Source organism: Caenorhabditis briggsae (genome assembly GCF_000004555.2).
Source record: "Caenorhabditis briggsae complete genome, chrX, whole genome shotgun sequence".
Classification (NCBI taxonomy): domain Eukaryota; kingdom Metazoa; phylum Nematoda; class Chromadorea; order Rhabditida; family Rhabditidae; genus Caenorhabditis; species Caenorhabditis briggsae.
Window position 1 is genome coordinate 8,057,071 of NC_013491.2, and position 20,110 is coordinate 8,077,180.

The window sequence follows — 20,110 nt, forward strand, 5'->3', positions numbered from 1 at the left end:
TTTATAGCGAACTAAGGATAAACTTTGACGTAATAGATGTCGTGAGTTAATCTGCTCACATTGGTACATGATTTGGATAACGCGTGTGACGAAATATGAAAATGACGGAAGCAAAGTATAAGTGGTGAAACAAAAATAGTAAACACTAGGGTTACCTGCTCCATGTTCACTTTGTGAATAATTTTCGAAGTAAGAAAGGAAGTTTCGAGAAACGATCAGATTTCGCGTTTTGGGGTGTGTTGTGTAAATGCGCTTACCTAGATGATGTGAGCCTGAAGTTTGTTTTTGCCACGCCTCGCATAATTATTGTTATTGGCTAGTTTTATTCCCATAAGAAACTTCAAGCTTGAATTCCTCTAAAAATTTTATTATTCAAAAAAAATTACTGAGGTAGTGGGAGACAGATAAAAAAAGAGAGGTGGATCGGTATTAAACAAAAAAAAACAACGAAAAAATGAATTTTAAACTTGAGAACAGACCCATTTTAGGTATTCTGAGAAAAAGAACTGATTTAGCTCGGGGGTCGATTCAATCTCTAAGTGGTGCTGAGCCGGATGGTAGTCCATTCTTGGAAGTGACGCCCTCATTGATGTTCTCTGGCCTGAAAAGTAATCAAAAGTATTGATAATGCTTTCGCTTTTGGAATTTAGGTCAGAATCTGTGGAAAACCAAAACCTGCGAAACGAACTCAAGAAATGTTAGGAAATTTCACCTTAAACACTCTCATACGCTGCCCGCGAAACCATTTACTTTGAGCTCACTTATCTCGATTCCTGTACAAAATATCAAAAAGAAGTCACTTAGCTGATTGTTTGTTATGCTATCAGAAATATTTTATCAGGTACGTTGTTTTTATATCTTTCACAAGAACCGAGATGTTTGAAATTCGAACTTATTCGAGCTATTTCTATTTGTGTTTACAGTAATTAGAAAAAATACTTAGGTTTTCGGTGGGTTTTTCCTGGCATCTGTTAATTTTTTTCTCACATACAATATTCGCAGAAAGGACCGAGAATGTATATTATCAAGTAAAAAAGTACTTAATGCCAGCAAACGCGAAAAAAAGGTTGTGAAAAGAACAAAGCGAATTTCTTGATTTTTCTTAGTTTCAATATTTATGTTTACAAGAATTTTAAAGAATAATTTTGTAATCATTGAAATTTGTCTCATTATTTCAGATCTAAATTTATGGACAAGTTTTTTTCGAGAGCAGTATTGCATGTATTCCAATAATTTTCTCTCTCTCTCTCTCTCTCTCTCTCTCTCTTTCTTTCTTGAACTCACATCGAACGGTTGGCGCCATTTGTGAGAACGTGCGAATCCATGATGAGGTTCACTTGAGATGCACTCTCTCCACCATTTCCATTGCTGATCTGTCTGACATTGTCTTTGGAAGCACTTCCTTCTTCTAAAAAGGGACAATTTGAAATTCGGAATAAAAAAAAATTACTTACGTTTCAATTTCTTAGCAACGCTCTCCAAAAGTCTTGTCTGCTCCAATTGCCTTTTGGCTGAGATCGAGTCGCCAATAGCACTTTTGCCTTGACAATTTTTTTCTTGTTGCTCTTCGTGGCCGCCATCAATCACCACGTCGTCAGTGTCCCAATCCGTGGCGCCCCACAATCCAACACATGCAACGTCAAAGGCGCTCTCGGGACGTGGCAGAAAAACTGGTGACAAGGGTTCCATCAAAGCTAGACATTCCGGACAATGGAGACGGTGGAGTTATGTCCGATGACACTTCAGAATAACGTCTACGGCGAAGACGACGAATCACTACGAATCGATCAATGCACCAATACTTGTACAATGCAATAAATTTCATTACCTTCTACCGGGGTCGTGCCTGGCGACAGCTCGTCATCCGGCGCAGCGTTCTCTGTGTCTTGCTCCGAAATTGGAGGGAAAAAAATTGACATCTTCAGTGGTTTCAGTGAGAAGTGGTTCTGAAATTGAAATTTTTGTTCTGAGAGAGCGAAAAAACCACGAAAATTAGAGCGAAACAGAAAAAAGATTGGAGTGAACGGAAAAGTGAAGAGGAAAAAAAGGAATAGTTCGTTGTGGGCGGTAAATGTGCGGAGGAACGCGACACTGTTTTTACTTCTGCTTCTCTTCTCTTTTTCTCTTTCTCTTATTCTGAGATGTAACCAAAAACAAAATCGAAAAGAACCATACACAGTGCTGGACTCCTACCGCCAATATCGAATAGTTGTGGAAGAGAAGGAATATAAAATCGTGTGCTATCTTTTTTACCGCTCGCTTTGTTACGCGTGGGAGCTAACGATGGTTTGATGCGGTAAGGGGACAGGCATTTGAAAAAAAATGTGGGATGGTAGAAGACTAGAGAACAACTAAATGAAATTTTATGTGTGTCTGGTTGATGATCAGCGACTAGCTGGTATGTTGATCACATGTCTAGGCTCTCCTGGGTGGAAACAGTTAGCTATTCAAATCTGCGATCAATGACGTTGTGTCGAGCCAATGAAAAAAGAGCGATTAGTGGAAAGTGGGTAAAATTCAATCTATTCAAAGTGAAACTCGGAAACACAAGGTAGACGATCTCAAGTTAGCTGAAATCATAGAAAAGTAGATATATCGAACTCGGAGAGATGCGATTGTCTTTCGGGATGAAAACAAACTCTGTACGGGCGCGGTGTGCGCCGCCAGAAATGGAAAGTCGCGACTTGTCGTTGATGATGCTGGCAAACTACGGTGTTTGGAGAGAAAACAAGAAAAATTGGCTTCAAGTTCAAAGTAAGGGTGCGCTTCTATTACATGTGTTACGGTTTACTGCTTTCAAATTATCAAAGATATAATTCTGTTAGAAAAACTGACAACACCACTTCCCTACCGGCCAGAAGCCGGCTGTTAACAAATGACCTATAGATGTGTGGTGTTATGTTCTCCTTCGAACTGTTCTCAGAAAACATTTTGTGTAATGAGGAGTAGACGGAGTTATTTTGAAAAGAGCACGAGAGTGATAAAATCTTGATTGTGGGGAAATCGGAACTCAAAGAATAGAGATGGTTTTGATTTACATGGAACAAATTCGTTGTGTTTTGAGACTTCTGGAGTTTTCGTCGCAGATATATAAAGTTTAATAATAAAATTGATACATTGTTATTCCATGGGTGTTTTTTTGGTTGAGACAATTCTGATATTTTGCATGAGAATTGGCATAATAAGGCTCAAACTTGACTGTGTGGGGAGCCTTCTATCACAGAATTTACGATATGCGCTAAGTCTTCCTTTCCGTTTTTTTTCGAATGTTTGTCATTTCTTTTTTTTCTCCATATCTCTCAAAATTGAGTCTGAAATGTGTAGGTCATGTTTTTATCAAAATTCAATTTCCAGTTTTCAACATAAGAATCCCACATAGTAGTCTTTTGTTGCTGATTTATTTTTTCTCCTTGTTTTCCTGAAAATCCAAACATCTGTGATTCCAGAAAAAATCCTTAACATCAAGTTCTGCTAAAATCCGCCTATACATGATGGATGCACCTCGTTCGTGCTTTTGTTCTAATCCAAACTTCAAACTTGAATCAAAAACATTTATTGACTCAAAGCACTGGGTGCAAAATTAATATGAAAAACGGGTGTGCATATAAAGAAAAAACAGGTTGTAGATGCAAGATTTCAAGGCAAAAACAGAATTGTCTCTAGTCGTATTTGTAGTTATCTGGCGTATACTATACGTTGTGTTCTTGACTGATTAATTTTCTTGATTCTCGTCATCGGTACTGAAATACATGTTTTAAGATTTTCAATCATCAGAGTTTCTGCTCACATTTCCGAGAAGGATGTATTAGTCGAGGAGTCTTCTGAAGACGTATCCTCAGACCACGCATTTTCTGCCTCTCGATCCGATGGTGAGGAATTGTTGTTTCCTGATTCAAGATTCATTTGTTGAATTCTCTCCTCAATAGTCAAATTGTCTCTTGGAACACGTCTTTGGACAGCGGGTGCGTGTCCTCTCTTTCGACGGTTTGGTTGTTGCGTCAAATCCAATAATGGAGCACGTGATTGCGTGGCAACACCTCCAGATGATCCGCCATAATGTCCTCTTCCAATTGTATAACCAGTAGCGCCCAGAGAATTCATGTAACTTTGAAAACCTGAAAACGAAAAGAGTTATAAATAATTTGGAAACTCAACTTACTCTCACCATCATAACTGTTGGAGTCTTGGGTAGGATTGCTGTTTTCGTCAGTGGTTGCTCTGGCTTTTTTGGTACGTGGTTCTTCCTCGTCCTCATCGGTTGACTCTTGTTCGTTCAGAGCGATTGAAGGATTTTGACTCTCCTTTTGTTGTGCTTGATCTGCTCTTGGAGACGGATTTTGATTGAGTCGACCAAACAGTTGGCGATTCGTGATTGGATCATGGTATGGTGAGAAACGATGAATGGGCGTGTATAAAACTCTTGTGATACCTCTGGATGCTCTTCCCGTGGAAGTGGATGGCATCTCTTCACGAACTTGTGTGTAACCTTGTCTTGAGCTTGTAGCTCCTAAAAATAAAATAAAAAGTGAATTGTCAGATTCAAAAAATCTTACCTTGATTGCTCGCAGATTGGTCTAAGTCTCTTGATGTAACTGTATTTGTGATATGACCAGTAAACTGTCTGGTTTCTCTGGAGATGGACCTGCTTCTGGTATCGATTGGATTTGATGGGCGCTCCAGATCCTCTGATGGATGTCCATTTGACATGTTTCTGGTTCCAACTGGATTTGATGGGTGTTCCAGATTCTCTGATAGTTGTCCTGGGTAGTCAGAAACGCCTGTTGAATCTGAAAATTGTGGTAAAACTATGTGAAGGAAATTATGTTACAATGAACTTACCCAAGCTGCTGGTGGATCCGAGAAGAAGCTCATTCCGGGGCTCTCTGGTGGCTCTCAGTGCATTTCGCTTCTTTTCTTTCTGACTATATTTTTTGAGAAAGGATTCGAGCTTCTCGTCGGCTACAAAAACAGGATTAAAAATATTACGATATGATAAAGCAATTATGTTACCTCTGCTAAGTCTTTTCTTGCGAGCGGCTACATGACGCCACGTCGCGCGTTTTTCGTGTCGTTTGTTGTGTGGAGCCATGCTAAGTTTGCGCTGAAAATATGAATGAATTTGAGAAAAAGAGAGGAAAAGAAAAAAAGGGAAAAAGCTCTGCACAGGTAATTCACGATTTGTTACGGACTAATGAGAAAAATAATAGGAATTTCATTTGAACCATACGTGAATCGTTTCAGAAAATCACAATACACTATTCGGTATTCTGTTTTTTCATGAGTTCTGTCTGATTGCAAATGATGAAAAAACGGACTACTTCGCGACTCTGAATCCTGAGTTTGCAAATCTGAGTTCGGAAACAAATTATTTTTCTCGTCATTCGCAGTCTGACAAAATACGGAAAAACGTATTAAGATTTTCAGAAAACGAATCGCGTGCTGTCCGAATGCTTTTCCTTCTCTCTACCGCGAGCAAGTGGTGTAAAATACTTAAAAAATTGTTGGCGCATTACCTGGGTAAAAAGAAACAAAATTGAATTACCAAATGAATTGAACGCATAGAAACTTGAGGAACTATCAAGGCGGGAAAGAAAACTGAATGACAAAAACGAGTGCTGGGAAAAGAGGGACTATCATCACCCAACAAGGATGTTTTGCAAAAGAGCGCGCGAAAACAGTAGGGCAAGATGAGAGACAATGGAAAATGAGGAGGGTGCAAAGAAGACAGACCGTTAGAAAAGATTCTACAAGAGGGTCCCCAAGTAAAAACGCGCTCTAATGAGAAAAAAACAGTTGCTAATAGAGAGATTACAATCTCTATGCAGACATTGAAGGAAAAAAGACAACAACGAATCATTTGTGAATACATACAAAAATAGAGACCGATAACCGGTGATTGATATGAAAAATTAGCAAAAAAAAAGAGAAATTACTGAATCACTCACTGAATAGAAAACCTGAGGTTTTTCCATGTATCAGAAAACAACAGGAAATATTTGAAGGAAACAAAACATGTTTTTTACAGAGGAGAAAATTTCAGATTTTGTTAAGTGTTTTTTCGATTTGCGAGCTGCATAACTTTTAAAGAAAATGTTTCCATTAATCAAGACATGTGTGAATTGCATAGACATGTTTGCACGAGATTAAAACATTAGAGGCAAAATACAATAAAATTGCAGGACGAGTTGATTAAACAAAAAATGAGAACTGATTTTTCAAAAGAAAAGTACTTAAGAATGACTATTTGAACATTCTGAAAATGTGTCTGAAGGCCGATCCGCTCCTGAGATACCGTAAAATCTGTATTAATATTGCATGCAAGTCTATTGTTTAAGTCACCTCAAGGGGTGCAACTCTATTAGAGGGGCATTCAAATAGAGGCTGCAATTCTATTTTTCAAACTACAATTTGAGGTGAAAATTTTGAAAAAAAAAACAGTTTTATTATGAAAATCAACAAAAAAAGTAACAAATTGAACAAAACAAAAAGAAAAGTATCTCATATTTTAAAAAGTCAAAAAATCGAGGCGTCACTGTCATAGTTATTGTCTTCTTCTTTGGCATGGTTCACTTCTCCATCGTCTTCCTCAATTTCAATATCTCCCAAAATCTCCTGAATTTTTTCCATTTTTCGTTCTGCTCGTCTTGTCTTCAATAACTGCACGCCTTCTGGAATTTCTCCATCTTTCTTGAAACAATGGATTGCCTCATAATCTTCGCCGTTCTGCCCATTTCACCACCGTAAGCTTGTAATCCAAGGTGTGTGCTCCACGCTTTCTTTTCCTAGAGTTTTCACCAATTTTTTCCACGTCTTCTACGTTATCCACGTCTTCCACGTGTTCCACGTCATCCAATTTTTCCACGTTGAACACGTTTTCCACGTCTTTTAGGTCTTCTTCAGAATTCATTGCTCTTTTTGCTCGCTTCAATAAATGGAAAATATTGTTAAAAAACAAAGAAAAATAAAAATAAACCAGAAATTAGGTAGGAAGTTAAAAAAAGAAATTCGAAAAACAGCTGTGCAATAGTTCGTCACGGTGTCACAGACTAAAAATTGTACAGTACTCCCGGCGGAGCCGCAATACTGCTGCAGATGCAATTGTATTACGGGGGCAATTCAATTAAATCTTTTTATTTTTCAATTAATTCAATTAAGTCTATTTTTTAAGTGCCCTCAAGGGGTGCAAGTCTATTAGAGGGGCAATTCAAATAGAGGCGCAATATTAATACAGATTTTACCGTAAACGATTTCAGCCTGTTGTCATACATACAGTTATACCATTTCTCACGACCGAATAGGTAACAGTTTGGAACATTCCCGTCCGTGAAGAGAGTATCCACGACAAATCGTACGATGATGCTTTTTTTATTGTGTGAATGTCAATTGACCACTTTTTGATTGAGCTGAAAATGACACGGCAGTTTGGGGGACATTTTATTAGAGTGTTTACTGTATGCTTTGCCATTATAGAGTTTTGACATTCAGTTGCTCCTGAACGTTTTTGAAACTAATTTGAGCTTGTTCCATGTCTCTTGCAAGTTTCATGAAAACAACTTTTTGATTTTTTGGTAATTTCCTTAAGACAATACGAAAAGCAGAAATAATTGGTTCTTTCATACTCACTCGACGGGAAAATCTGCTTTTCAACCTTTGTTCATTTAGAACTCCGGCAGGACACATCAAAACTCACGTAAGAATGTTTTGTTATTATTTTCTAATCGAATGCGTTTGACGTAACAGGAAATGATTCATTTAATCGCATGGAGCTCTAGAGTTGACAACGTATAGTATCATTGTTGAAAAGAGACAGGAGGAAAAATGGGAGTAAGAGTTAACTGAGACATTCTTAATAGAGGAGAAGAATAATAACGAGATCGTCGAGTTGTCGTTGGCGCACTTTTGAAATAAATCGTCCATCATCTGGAAATTACAGGTTTTGAACAGAGTACAGCCCGATTTCCTTACCCATAATTCATTTGCGTCCGAAGCGGAGAACTCCTGGGACACTTTTCTTGAGCAAAACCCCAGCGTAATGCTCTTCCAAATCAGATCGTTTTCCAAATCTATAAACAAAACATATGTGCGTGGCCCTGAGAATATGAACCAAACCTCAAAACTCCGGGAACATCGCGCTTTCCGAACCGAAGAACTCCGGGCACTTCGCTGCGTTTGTCAAACATCTCCTCCGTGTAATCTCTCTTTCCGAATCTCAACACTCCTGGGATCTCCCGTTTGTCCATTGGCACGTCACGTTTTCCGAAACGAAGAACGCCCGGAACACTTTTCTTCTCGTCAAAGTATGAGCGTTTTCCGAAACGGAGAACTCCTGAAAAAATGTTGATGTGAAAATTGGAAAAAAACAACGAAACCGGGAAGTTATTACCTGGAACACTTTTCTTCTCATCGAAATAGGCACGTTTTCCGAAGCGAAGCACTCCTGGCATTTCCTTTTTCTGCACGCTGCTCTCCCTTTTCTCCCAAACACCTCCACGCTTTCCGAAGCGCAACACACCTGGCATCGCCCCATCGAAGTCTGGAACAAGTTCATGTAGATGTCATACCGTAACCTCAGCGTACCTCGTTTATTGAAGACCCGACCGTCTTGTTTCTCGTTTCCTCGAGTCACTTCAATATCCTCTGCTGGTATGTCGTCTTCGACGATCTCATAGACTGAAAAGTGATCTTTACATTTAAAAAAAGGAATTGCTATTTTCCCTATATGAAAAAAACCTATTTCGTTCCTGTGAAACGAAAAAAACAACTTTTTTTCTTGTTGATTGAAATCTTCGGAATATCCACACATCACGTTAGTTGAACATCATTTTTCCTTGGATCTTTTTCCCCGGGTACAGAGCACCATTCAACGAAAAGATGTCCCAGAGGACCATCATCCGAAGAAAGAATAAAAAACTCAACTCAACACTTTTTTTTCCACACATAGACAATCTTTTTGTTGTTTTCACGCCTTCCAAAAATATTCCTATTCTTTTTTCAGAAAGTTTGAAGGTCAGAATGATACATGATGCCAAAGAAGCGGGAGAAAATCTTTGCCAGGATATTTATTCATAGATTTTATGCGATCATATTTTACATTTTGCGATCACATTTTACACATTTTGATTCCTGAGACTTAACACAGATTTGTTATTTTCAGTTTTTTGGTAACTCTGGAGTACTGTAACAAAACTACAAAGCACAATTTGTTCTCAATTACATTAACAACAGTCCTTTCCAAACTTGCGTCACTGAATAAAAGACGTGGACCCTTTCTACACGATTCAATTAAGAGATTGGATCAACTTCGACTAATAGGAATGCAAATCAAAGGAGAGAATTCGTTTGATTTGTTTGACACGAGACTTTTTTCTTCGTGCAAACCCCTTTGTCCCAGATTGATGTCCTCCCAAGACTCACTTGGCTCGGTATATGCGGACGCTTCACGAAGCAAACAACATAGCGTAATGAAAATAACGCCCGACCACCGTTGCATGTCTAACCCTGAAATAAAAGATCATGGAAGTGGGTGGAACACAAAAAAATTAGAAAAACAAAAGGAACGAAGAATGAAAACGCAACAAAAACAACGAATCTGGAAAGACCCCCAAGGATTATAGAAATCTTATCTTCGTATCCTTTTAAAGATCTTTCCTTTCTATTCTTGGTAAATTCTGAAATTTTTAAGAAACATATCTATTGAAAGTAATACATGTCTACATTGCGAACGTCTTCAAAGAATGATAAAAAAGGAAGAAGATCTCTCCGCCTATTCACGTTACCGTAGAAGCAATCAAGAGTGACAAGCTGACATCTTGACGTGGTATGGATTCTAGGAGAGAGAGAGAGAGAGAGGAAGCGCAAAACTCGAAATTCGAGGTGTGGCTCCTCCTATTCCCAAAACTTGCATCGCGACCCTACGTCTTTTCCGGTTTTTATTTGGAAAATAGTGTCATCGGGTGAGTGGCACATTTATCTAATGAGATTCGTGACCATCAAGAGGAGTCACTACTGACTTCCGAGGGCGCGAAAATCGGAAATTTGAAAAAAGCGATAGCTGACAAGGACCAAAGGGGAAAAGTAATGTGAGAAATTCGATGAGGTCAAATAGTTTGTGAAAGAAATAATCTTTATAAAAAGTCTCTACTATTCAAACAGAATAACTTTTGAGCTTTTGAAAATAAAAGAATTGAGGAGTCATTGATGGCAATCCAATACGTAATAAAAAAGAAGAAAACTTTCCCAGAGGCATTATATGCTCAAAAGACGGATCAAAAAGAGAACAGAGACTGACTTCGTCTTCTGTTTCTTGGGTTGCTTCATTTATATAAGGGGTGGGGTCTTGTCGAACGGACCATTGGAGTTGAAGCTCCGCCCACTTTTTTCCTATCTTAGAAACGACGTCATGTCGAAAAAAAAAAGAAAAAAAGAAACTGATGTAACTGCGAATTAGAGAGTAGAGGGAAGAGAGTTCTAAGGAAAAGACAATACGATTGGTAAAGCAATTGGGTCGGAAAGGCTGCACAGGTTGATTTAGAGGTCTTGCTAACAAAATTGGGTTATCCCGCCGATTTCCCCCTAAACGCACGTCTTCAGTGTCATCAATTTTCGTGTAGAAGGAATAGGTTGGGTTATACTCAATTTGAAGATGGATTGCCCACGCCTTGATTGAGAATAAAAAAGCCTACACATACTTGAACCGCTTCGAGACAAAATACAAAATACAACGGATCTATGAAATGTCTGGAATTCCAAAAAGAACGGAAAACTGAATTGGGAAAGTCTGTTCAAAAACTAACACATGATTCCAAATTTTTGGAATTTCTACTTATTTTCATTAAAAATCCGCTTATTTCCATTGATAACATTCTGACAAGTGCACATTGGAAACATTTTTTCTTGCTCTCAATTTATTCACTGCAAACTAAGGAACATAATGCTCCTGACATATGCAATACATGTGTCAGCGATCGCAATAACTCCCAATAACTAAAAAAAGAAAAAAAAATCCAGGACAAATTGAAATTATAATACGTCCACCCACATTTTTTACTATTTCTCAAATGACGAAATTACTTGCAGTTGGAAAATAAGATCGGGTGTGATGACTGTCAGGAAATGAGTCGAAGTTTGATGCGTCGTTTTGAAGAAAAACAGGCCCGCGTGTTAAAAAAGTGACTGGAAGTAGAGTGACAGGAAGTTTGTGATTTCAAATCATTTTTGGTCTCCCAGTGAAATTTTTGACACATTTTGGAGGGGTTCTAAAAGTAATGGTTCAATACTGTGTTAGAAATTAATTCAGATTGGGTTCTTTGAAATTACATTAGTCAAAAAAAAAAGAATAAGGTGGTCAACACCTGTTTTAGTTCATAAAAAAGACATGACAAGATAAGATTACTTGAATTGCTTGTAAAAATAAACCTTAAATTGACTTCATAATCATTGGTTGAACTTCACAGGAGATGGAAACAAACCTCGATTAACCTTGCATTCAGATTTTTTTTTTGAAAATTGCTTTTTTTTCAGATTTACGTCAATGTTTTTTTAACGCTTCTGTTACAAAAAACAGACGGGGCCGCCAAATTGTCAGCTTAGAAACAGGCCCAAAAATTTCGAAGCTATCAGAAACTCGATAGCCCAGTTCCAGACTACTGAACATGATCAGAATAACCGAAATTGAACTTATCCCATAATATTTTTTACTTATTTTTAAATTTCCTTGTGGTTTTCAAATTTTTAGAATACTGAAAACTTCAAATTCAATTTTCCAATTTTACATTAAAGACACTGAATCAAACAAAAAGTTCAAAACTCTTACAATGTTAAAAATTATGTCATGTCTAGATCCGACCTCTATGTGTATATAAATACATATATGCGATCAAATTAGACGTGACACCCCCGCCCTCCTCGTTCTTTCAAATCAGATGTCCTCAACTAAATAATATTCTGCTCAAACATCAGACGAAGGCAATAAATAGAAGATTCCTTTTTCCGGTCTTCCTCGTGGGAACCACAAATGTCTCATTTTCTCCATCAAGTAAAAGTTCGAAAAACATGGAACTTGGTGCTCGGAAGTGTCTAGGTAACACTAAACCTAAGGCAAGGGTGTTTCACGTGAATTCACGGATCGTATGCGTCTTTTAAGTAAATGACGCGAAATTCGAATTTCAAGGTCCCAAAATAGATTGGAAACGTAAGGAAGAACCTGTCAACACGTCGTCCCAGTTTTCGATGTCTTAGCGAATTTCGCGAAATTGTATTAGCTTGCCAAATGAAACTTGAGGGTTCTTCCTCTTACTACCTACATCGACGCAATGGGGCTCTTTCGTTAGAAATTGGCTCAATTCGATTTTAAAAAGAAGAGAAAGTTTGGAGAGAGAAGGAAAATCCGAGGAAGAACAACGCGCGGGTAAAATGTATAACATAAATTATGGATTTAAATGGTTATGGTAGTTCAAGTTTTCAAAAATGATGTGATGCAGCTTTTCAAAAACGACTCTCAAAATTTTTGAAGAACGAGAATATGTTTTTCGAGCACAGGAAAAGTACGAGCGCAAAATTCTTCCGGGTGTCTATTGTATTCAGCAAAGAACCTAACACGAAAATATAAGCATTTTGTAGTAGGACCTAGCTCGAAACTTTTTGATTTCTTTTCTATTCAAAATTTTGAACAAAATAAATATTTTTGATCTCACTGAAAAAAAAGTAGACAAGTATAATTTTTCCGGGAACAATAAGTCATCAAAAGGAGAACAACTATTTTCCTAGGAAATGGACTATGCAAATTCAATAACAATTGAGGAAGAAAGAATTTCCAAGATTTGAAACCATGTTAGACTGGAAGGGAGTGTGTTCATGGAAATTTGAGGTAGGTCTAAAAAATTTGAAAAATAAAACAGACAAAGAAATCAAAAAAGCCGCTTTCGCATTACATTTTTTTTTACGTTGGACCTTATTTTTTGTCTGACTAGTGACAAAAACCAGCAGAAAATGTACAAAACTCTGAATTACGGTAGCAGAATTACTTTCAATTTCAATTTAGGTTACGATAGCTAAACTTCAATTATGATTTGGGTTACGGTAACTAAGCCACAAGAGAAAATGCGGGAGCTTCCGATCAGGGGTGTGCGGAATGAAACGTTTTGGAATTTTGTAATTTATGATTATTTCAAGTTAAAAAAAATTTGGATTTTCAGAAAGTTTCAAAAATTCTGAATGATTGTAATTCCTGATTCTTTCTGTTTAACTGAGTTTTATGGCCGAATCAAAAACAAAAAATATGTTGTATAGCGAAGGTCAGATGACAAATCTGTTCTAGCTCAAAAAGATTGACGACGTTCTTTCCCGAATCGCCGCATTACATTTTTTTTTCGCCTAAGCCATTTTCACCTTCCATTGTTCAAAACATGTAGGACCAAAAAGATTCTACAAAAACGACGCCCAAGAAAAAATGACGAACTCTAAACGTGCATCGTTGGCGCGAGCCCAAACATTAGATAAAGACAAATGTCCTTAGAGAAAAACGTATTTCATGCTTGGCCGAAATGCCTTCTTTTTCGGTTTCTGGGCGGTTTTCGGATGCTCAAAAATCTGGATATGAAAAAAAACCCGGGGGATAGAAAATGTTTTGACAAAACGAAAAAAGTTGAAGTGGCAGTTGGGGACTAATTCGTTGAACAAGGAGAAGAAGGCAAGATGAAAAAGATCCGCGACGGACAAAGTGCGAAGTTGAGAGATAGATTTTTTTCGACTATTCCATTTATGTGAAGAGGTATGTTATGTATGTCTATGTAGGTTTTGTGGGTGTGTGGTACAATTCAATATTCTCTGATTTGTGAACTCCGCGAAAAATGGCTCGATCAAAATTCAACCTCTTGGTGACCTTCGATGCAGAAGGTTGGATATGAAAATTGAGAAAAAGCCGGATGTTACGTCTCGATTTCAAAGTGTAGTCAAGCGAAATTCGGCAACATTTTTTCCTTCCGTTTTGGAAAATCTTTGCGCGCCCGTAACTTACCTATTTTGGGGTCAAAAATTGGTTAGAATAGAAAAACGAAGAAAAAATGTGGGTTGACTTTGTGCACTGCACACGCACCACAATGGTTATCCGGGTCGGGAGGGAGTGGCAATTAAATTTACTACGGGTCGAGTCGTAAAACCCGGTTTTTCGTTACCGGGAAAGACCTGAAAAAAAACGGGACCAAACTAAAAAAAATCTGTCTAACTTGCAACGGGCCGGGTCGGGCTTTTTCCCGAATTTCGTAGGCCCGGCCCGGCGGGCCTGTCATTCCACAAGTTTTGAAAATTTCAACACATAAGGGGGGACCCTTATGTGATTTTTTTCGATCAAAAAAATTTTTTCGAGTTTTTTTGATATTTTTGATCAAACAGACAAACAATCCAAAAAGCACAAAAAAATATAGAAAAATGTATTGAGAGCTCGAAATTCGGTTCAAAGTGACAAAATTTTTACTACCGGGCCTTCCGGGCCGGGGCCGGGCCCGGGCTTTGAAATTTTCCTCAGGCCCGGCCCGGAATTTTACAAGTATGCAATCTGTGAGATTTGTTTTGAAGGATACGGTTGTAGGATAAAAAACCCCGTTGCAAAAACTATCTAAAACATAATAGGTTTCTAGAAGATTACGGTTTCTCTTGCAAAACCAATACTTGATTTTTGCAGAGGGAAAATAATAGTCAGGTTGACTTACCCAAAAATAGTAGTGGCGACACTAGTGCAAAGGAGTCTGAAAATAGAAACAAAACCTTTGTATTGTGTGGAACGGTTATTTTCCGTAAACGTCAATTTAAGAAAACGATTTCACAAAATTTGTACTGCTACCACACCAGGACCAAAAATGGACACATGGGTCCAAAATGTTTCTGGAAACACTTCAAAGGCGACGAGCGCTAATGAAAAATATGCAAAAATAACTCGGGACCTTCGTTGTAGTAAATAGAGTTTGGAAGATCATATTTCGAAAAGGTTTTTGGTGTTTTTGGTGACGAAGACTTGAACAAAGGTTTTTTTTGTTGGAAGATTTCAATAATATTTTTGGCGAGGGAATTTTGTTTTATAAATAAATTCCAAGGAAGATGTTCAAAAAACCAAACGTCTTCTGCGAAAAAAAATCGATTTGTGCCGCTCTGGAAATTGTAGAAATAATTTTTTCAGTTTGATAGTGACTGTAATTCCTGAAACCAAAGACCCGGTCTTAAGATATGTATGTTTTTATTGAAAAAATTTAGAATGAACACATTTTGAAGGAAGGGAGACAGGAGATTTTCGGATTTTTTTGACTACCGTTTGACATCGGTCGGCCGGCAAATTCCGCTATACTGGTAGCAAAACGGCACCATTATCGGTGGACTTACAAGTTTCATTTCTCGAGAGGCTTGTATGAATGAAATAATAAGAAAACTATTCCAACATGTTCCTCTACGTTTAAGCATCGGAAAAAAAATGTAAAACGTTATTCCAAGGCATCCAATTAGCGAGAAAAAAACAAATAAATTTCATCCTCCCGTTTTTCTTGTTCCTCTGATATCAGTTCAGTTCTTTCATCGTTTTTTTTTACAAAAACTTTTCAGAAATTGAATCTTTTGCCGATAAGACATTTGCGACAAAATCCGATTATTCATTTTTGCAGTATCGATATTAAAATCACATGAAAACACTAAAAAGACCTTGAATTGCGTTCTCTTCTTATTTTTTCGATTTGATAGTGCGCGAAGATGATTTACAGTTTCCTGCAAGGACATTCTTCACCATTCCTCCCACACGTGATTTTTGAACGTATCTGTAACGTCACTTTGCCCAAATAGAAATCTACATTCACACTTAACTTTTTAACAAGTTTCAACTGGGACCCTCTCGTGGGCGACTATTCAATCTTGAACTTTCAATCATTTTTGAATACCCGCGAAAAATCCCTTGAGGCCATCGACCCTGAAACTCATTTCTTCCGGACCCTTTTTTTTATGAGCTGAATGTGCATATTGGTCCGGGGGATAAGTTGAACCCACACACTCATCTGGTTCACATAATATCAAATATCAAAAGTAGTCCTACTGATATTTGATCGTTTCATGAAATGAGTTTTTTTTGCGATGATCTTCATGACCTCGAAAAAAAACCGTCAAAGTGATCCGAGTTATTCGAAGAGACAGCATGTTGGCAGGTCATCAGAAAGTAAAATTGAAAAAAAAGATGTGATGCATTTGTTAATACGGAGAGAGAACAGTTGTTAATACTGAGAGCAGGTGCCATTGCAGAGAGGTTGAACCGAGTTTGTTGCTGTCTTCTGGTAAACGTTTTTCGGAGATCTGTGATAAATGATAATTGGTTGCGGGATGATCAATGAAACAGTTATCACACTTTTAACAAAGAATCTGGACAACCAGAAATGTCACTCTATTGTCTAATATTGTTTGAATGAAACTGTTGTGACATTGTGAATCATTATCTGGACAGTAACACATGATTTTTTTGCAAGTGCTGACACATAATCAGAGCTGCCCCACCGCCGGCAGCACTAAAAAATACCCGTTAACACACTTTAAAAAGCTATCGTATGCTTACCCTTTGAGCTCAATTATCTCAATTCTTATAAGAGATAACAAAGGTATGTCAACTAATAAAATTTTTATCATAATATCAGCAACAATTCATTAGTTGGCACATTTTTAATATCTTTTTATGTAACATGAGATAATTGAGCTTAAAGTGCAAATATAGGGTAACCTTCTAGACGGTTTACAGTAAGTCACAACTTAATATTTTTAAACATTATTTTCGCGTTTTCTCTGAATTTCGACCGGTTCTTTGACAAATTTTGATCAAATTATACATAATAAGACCATAATTTGAAAAATTTGAAACGTTTCAAAATTTATAATGTAAAAATTATGTTAGTTCTCTCTCTACTGTTTTGCTATAGCTATAATAACAATTATTTCAAATCTTAGTCGCTTCTATTCAAGTTTTTTAACGATTTTCCGTATGTCTTGTGAATTTTGAAAACGAAGGCTGCGACCAATCGGTTCTTCTCCTTTGGCTCACCGTTGATTTTGATAGGCTTGAGTAAAACCACGAATTAAAGAGAAAAATTTTTATATTTTTCCTATTTTCAGATATTTCTAACTTCTCTACTTAATGCCATACATCAACAATTTTTTTCTCAGCTGCATCATTTTTTGGAACCCTAAATCTCATTTTCCTTGTTTTTCAACAAATTTCCTAACACCCGTTTTCCACAGCTGTTTCCATACATGATGCAATTTCTTCCTCCCCCTCTCTTCTCGCAGCTATTCTGATTAGCATTAATCTCTTCCTCCTGTTTCAGGTGTTTTTACTTCCTGGTTCTAGAAACTCTGAAATATTTCCTCCTTCTTCTGCTCTCTCCTCTTTCACCAACACCCACTTTGAACATGGGAAAATGTAATCTGCTTGAAAGCTTTTTGAAATACAATACATACAATCATCGTGTGTCAGGGAAAAAAAACCACGTTGGAATTTTCAAATCAAACTGAATTTCCTCTTTCGCTTGAGTTTTCTCCTTTATCCCTTTTGATCTAACCGCCAATTTTCTGAAAAATGTTAATGCGTCGTTCCCAAGAAAACATCTAACGGACACAAAAGCTGGCACTGACATGCATTTCGTAATAGTGCACACGCCTTCTTCTTCTTCTTCTCCTTCTTTCTCTTCTACATCCCATGATGCAATTTCTGCCTATAAATCCTGCCCACAACCGCCATAATTCTTCAGTTTAGTGGCTCATATGTGCTCCAGAGTTTTCTGAACAAGTTCTAAGCGTATCTTGAGAGGGATGTAAACAAATTTTGGTAATGAGTAAGCATTCTCTGTTCGTGATGTGAAACTGGAGACAAAACTTTGAAAAATTCAGGTTGTTTTTTCTTTTTTTCCTTGTTTTTCAAGCCGCTTTACATTCCTTCCCTTGCTTCTTGACTCACTTCTCACGAATTATTCAGATTTCCAATTCTTTTTCAAGCTAAAAAAACATGTCATGCACTTTTCCGGTTACACCTCCTCTTCTTGATTTGTTCACCTTTGGCAATCTCACGTTCTCACTAATGCACGATTGAAATAACATTCAAAATTCGTTTCATTTCTTTTCTCGCTCTATCTCTTTCACACACAACTTCTGATTGAGTGAAGACGTGCGGAAAGGAAAAATAGGCAAAAATGTAGCTGGCGCTCTTGTAAAAAAGAGCACCAACTGCTTCGCGCCGCGCATATCTTCACGTACACTCGCTTTCTCAACTCAATTACTCACAGTCAACTAGACATTAGGCCTCCTTTTAAGTAAAGAATAAAGGATGTGTTTGAGTTGTGTGAGCGTTCTTTGAAGTCAAATTCGTAAATTTTGGAGAACAATTATTTTACAAGGGAACCTCAGCACCTTGTACTCCCAGATTTTGGTCAAATTTTTAAGGATAGGTTGAGAATATCTTATCCAGACTATTTTCAGAGCCGCTCGCCAGTTTCAGCCAAGTTATATCAGTTTCAGTACCAAAAATTGCCGTTTTAGTGCAAAACCAAAGATTTTCGAAGGCGCTCTTACCAAATTCTAGGACCTTTCAGAACATGAGATTTGTTGTGCTAGACTTAGAGTTGAACGAAACATCATATATCGGATATTTTCTCAAAATTGTTTTTCCATTTTTGAATGAGACCCCAAAAGTGGGAAAACTCGAAAAAACATGGAACATCCTAGAATTCAAGAAAATCGTCTTTAAATGGGGCCAGACAACAAAAAGTTTGTAGGACAGTTTGAGGGACGAAATTGCGCCGCGTTTATGTAACCATCGCTCGGCAGTCGCATTCGCGCCCCCGTAGCTCCGCCGGTAGCGGCGATGTACCCCTGAGCTGTCCAGCATGATTTTTTGATGCCTGGCCTTTTTTAATCATCTCTAGTCCTAATTGAAAGTACGATTTTTGGTACTGAGAGTAATATAACTCGACTGAAACTGGCGATCGGATTCTAAAATTTTCAGAAATCAGGAATAAGCTAATATAAACTTATTATGAAGTTTTCATTAAAACCTTGATTCAAAAGGTGTAAAATTCCCTTCTAACATTGGGAAAGATAAAATAACCCAATTTGTTGAATGGCTTCTGAAGCTCTATAATTTAGGATCTTTGGCAAAAATTGTTCTGACTAGAGTTTCTTTTTTATGCCATGCATTACTATCCTGTTGCACTACCAACCCAGCAAAGTCAAAACAATTCAAAGCACTTTACTAGTCGCCAACTGATCATTCTTTGTATTATATTTCTTTCCGCTACTTTGCACCTACACACAGGTTGGGATATGATCACAGCAATAGAAAGAGATAGAAGAGATGAGGTCGACCGTCATTGCTCTCCCTCTCTCTCTCCTTGAAGTTTTTTTTGTTTCACATTCTCCTAGGCCAATCGTCATATACACTTCTGTTTCATCTTCACTCTTTTCTTTCTTTCCCCTCTTCTTCTTCTTCTTTTTCTCATTTTTTTCTTCTTCACAAATATACACATATATCAAATTTTGCCGCTGTCACCTATCGCACCTAGAAAATCTGCGAGTTTTGTGAAAAATCAGATTTGAAGTTTTTGTTTTTCACTTATAAAGGAGATTGCTTTTTAGATAACCTTAACTTCAATTGCATCATGTTTTTCTTCAAGTTCGGCTAGTCTTGAACATAAACAACGTCCACGAAAAATTTTAAAGTTCAATAGTCCGGATATTAATAATTTCAAAACTGCCTTTTACTGACTACTTACTGAAATACGTGCCAAATGCATTTTCTTGACATCCGCTTTTCCCTCGGGAATCCATTCTAAAACGGGGCGAGCTATGAACTCTAAGACCCGAGAGTCCGTGTGTTTTTCCTTTCCCTCCTTTTCCAGCTTGACTTCTTTCCCCTTCGATTTCTGGTCGTTTGCAGTTCATTGTGAAACAGAAAAAATATTCGGTCCGAGAAAAAAGAAAAAACCCCAAATTTGGGATGTTGATTCGGTGAAACAAGCATGATTGGTATCGTTGCTCTGTGCCCAAGTTTTATTAGCAAATCGCATGTTGTTTGAAACATTGTCAGCTTCCGTCCGCAGGGTTT

At 37.6% G+C, this 20,110-nt stretch overlaps 3 protein-coding genes across 3 annotated transcripts; all 3 read right to left on the bottom strand.

The window, feature by feature from the left end:
* Positions 1–528: 528 nt before the first annotated feature.
* CBG27625 lies at positions 529–1,689 on the bottom strand (the record flags this gene model as incomplete). The annotated part of the gene is made up of 3 exons (XM_045239433.1): positions 529–601; positions 1,285–1,408; positions 1,455–1,689. The coding sequence occupies 3 exons, from the start codon at positions 1,687–1,689 to the stop codon at positions 529–531; spliced, it is 432 nt and encodes a 143-aa protein (XP_045099465.1).
* Positions 1,690–3,712: 2,023 nt separating this feature from the next.
* CBG27626 lies at positions 3,713–5,089 on the bottom strand (the record flags this gene model as incomplete). Its single annotated transcript, XM_045239434.1, has 6 exons — positions 3,713–3,740; positions 3,788–4,115; positions 4,166–4,507; positions 4,554–4,787; positions 4,840–4,959; positions 5,011–5,089. The coding sequence occupies 6 exons, from the start codon at positions 5,087–5,089 to the stop codon at positions 3,713–3,715; spliced, it is 1,131 nt and encodes a 376-aa protein (XP_045099466.1).
* A 2,883-nt stretch (positions 5,090–7,972) lies between these two features.
* On the bottom strand, positions 7,973–9,490 carry Cbr-flp-18 (the record flags this gene model as incomplete). Its single annotated transcript, XM_002644264.2, has 5 exons — positions 7,973–8,063; positions 8,110–8,326; positions 8,384–8,533; positions 8,578–8,670; positions 9,415–9,490. 5 exons carry the CDS (start codon positions 9,488–9,490, stop codon positions 7,973–7,975), a joined length of 627 nt encoding a protein of 208 aa, XP_002644310.2.
* Positions 9,491–20,110: the final 10,620 nt, after the last annotated feature.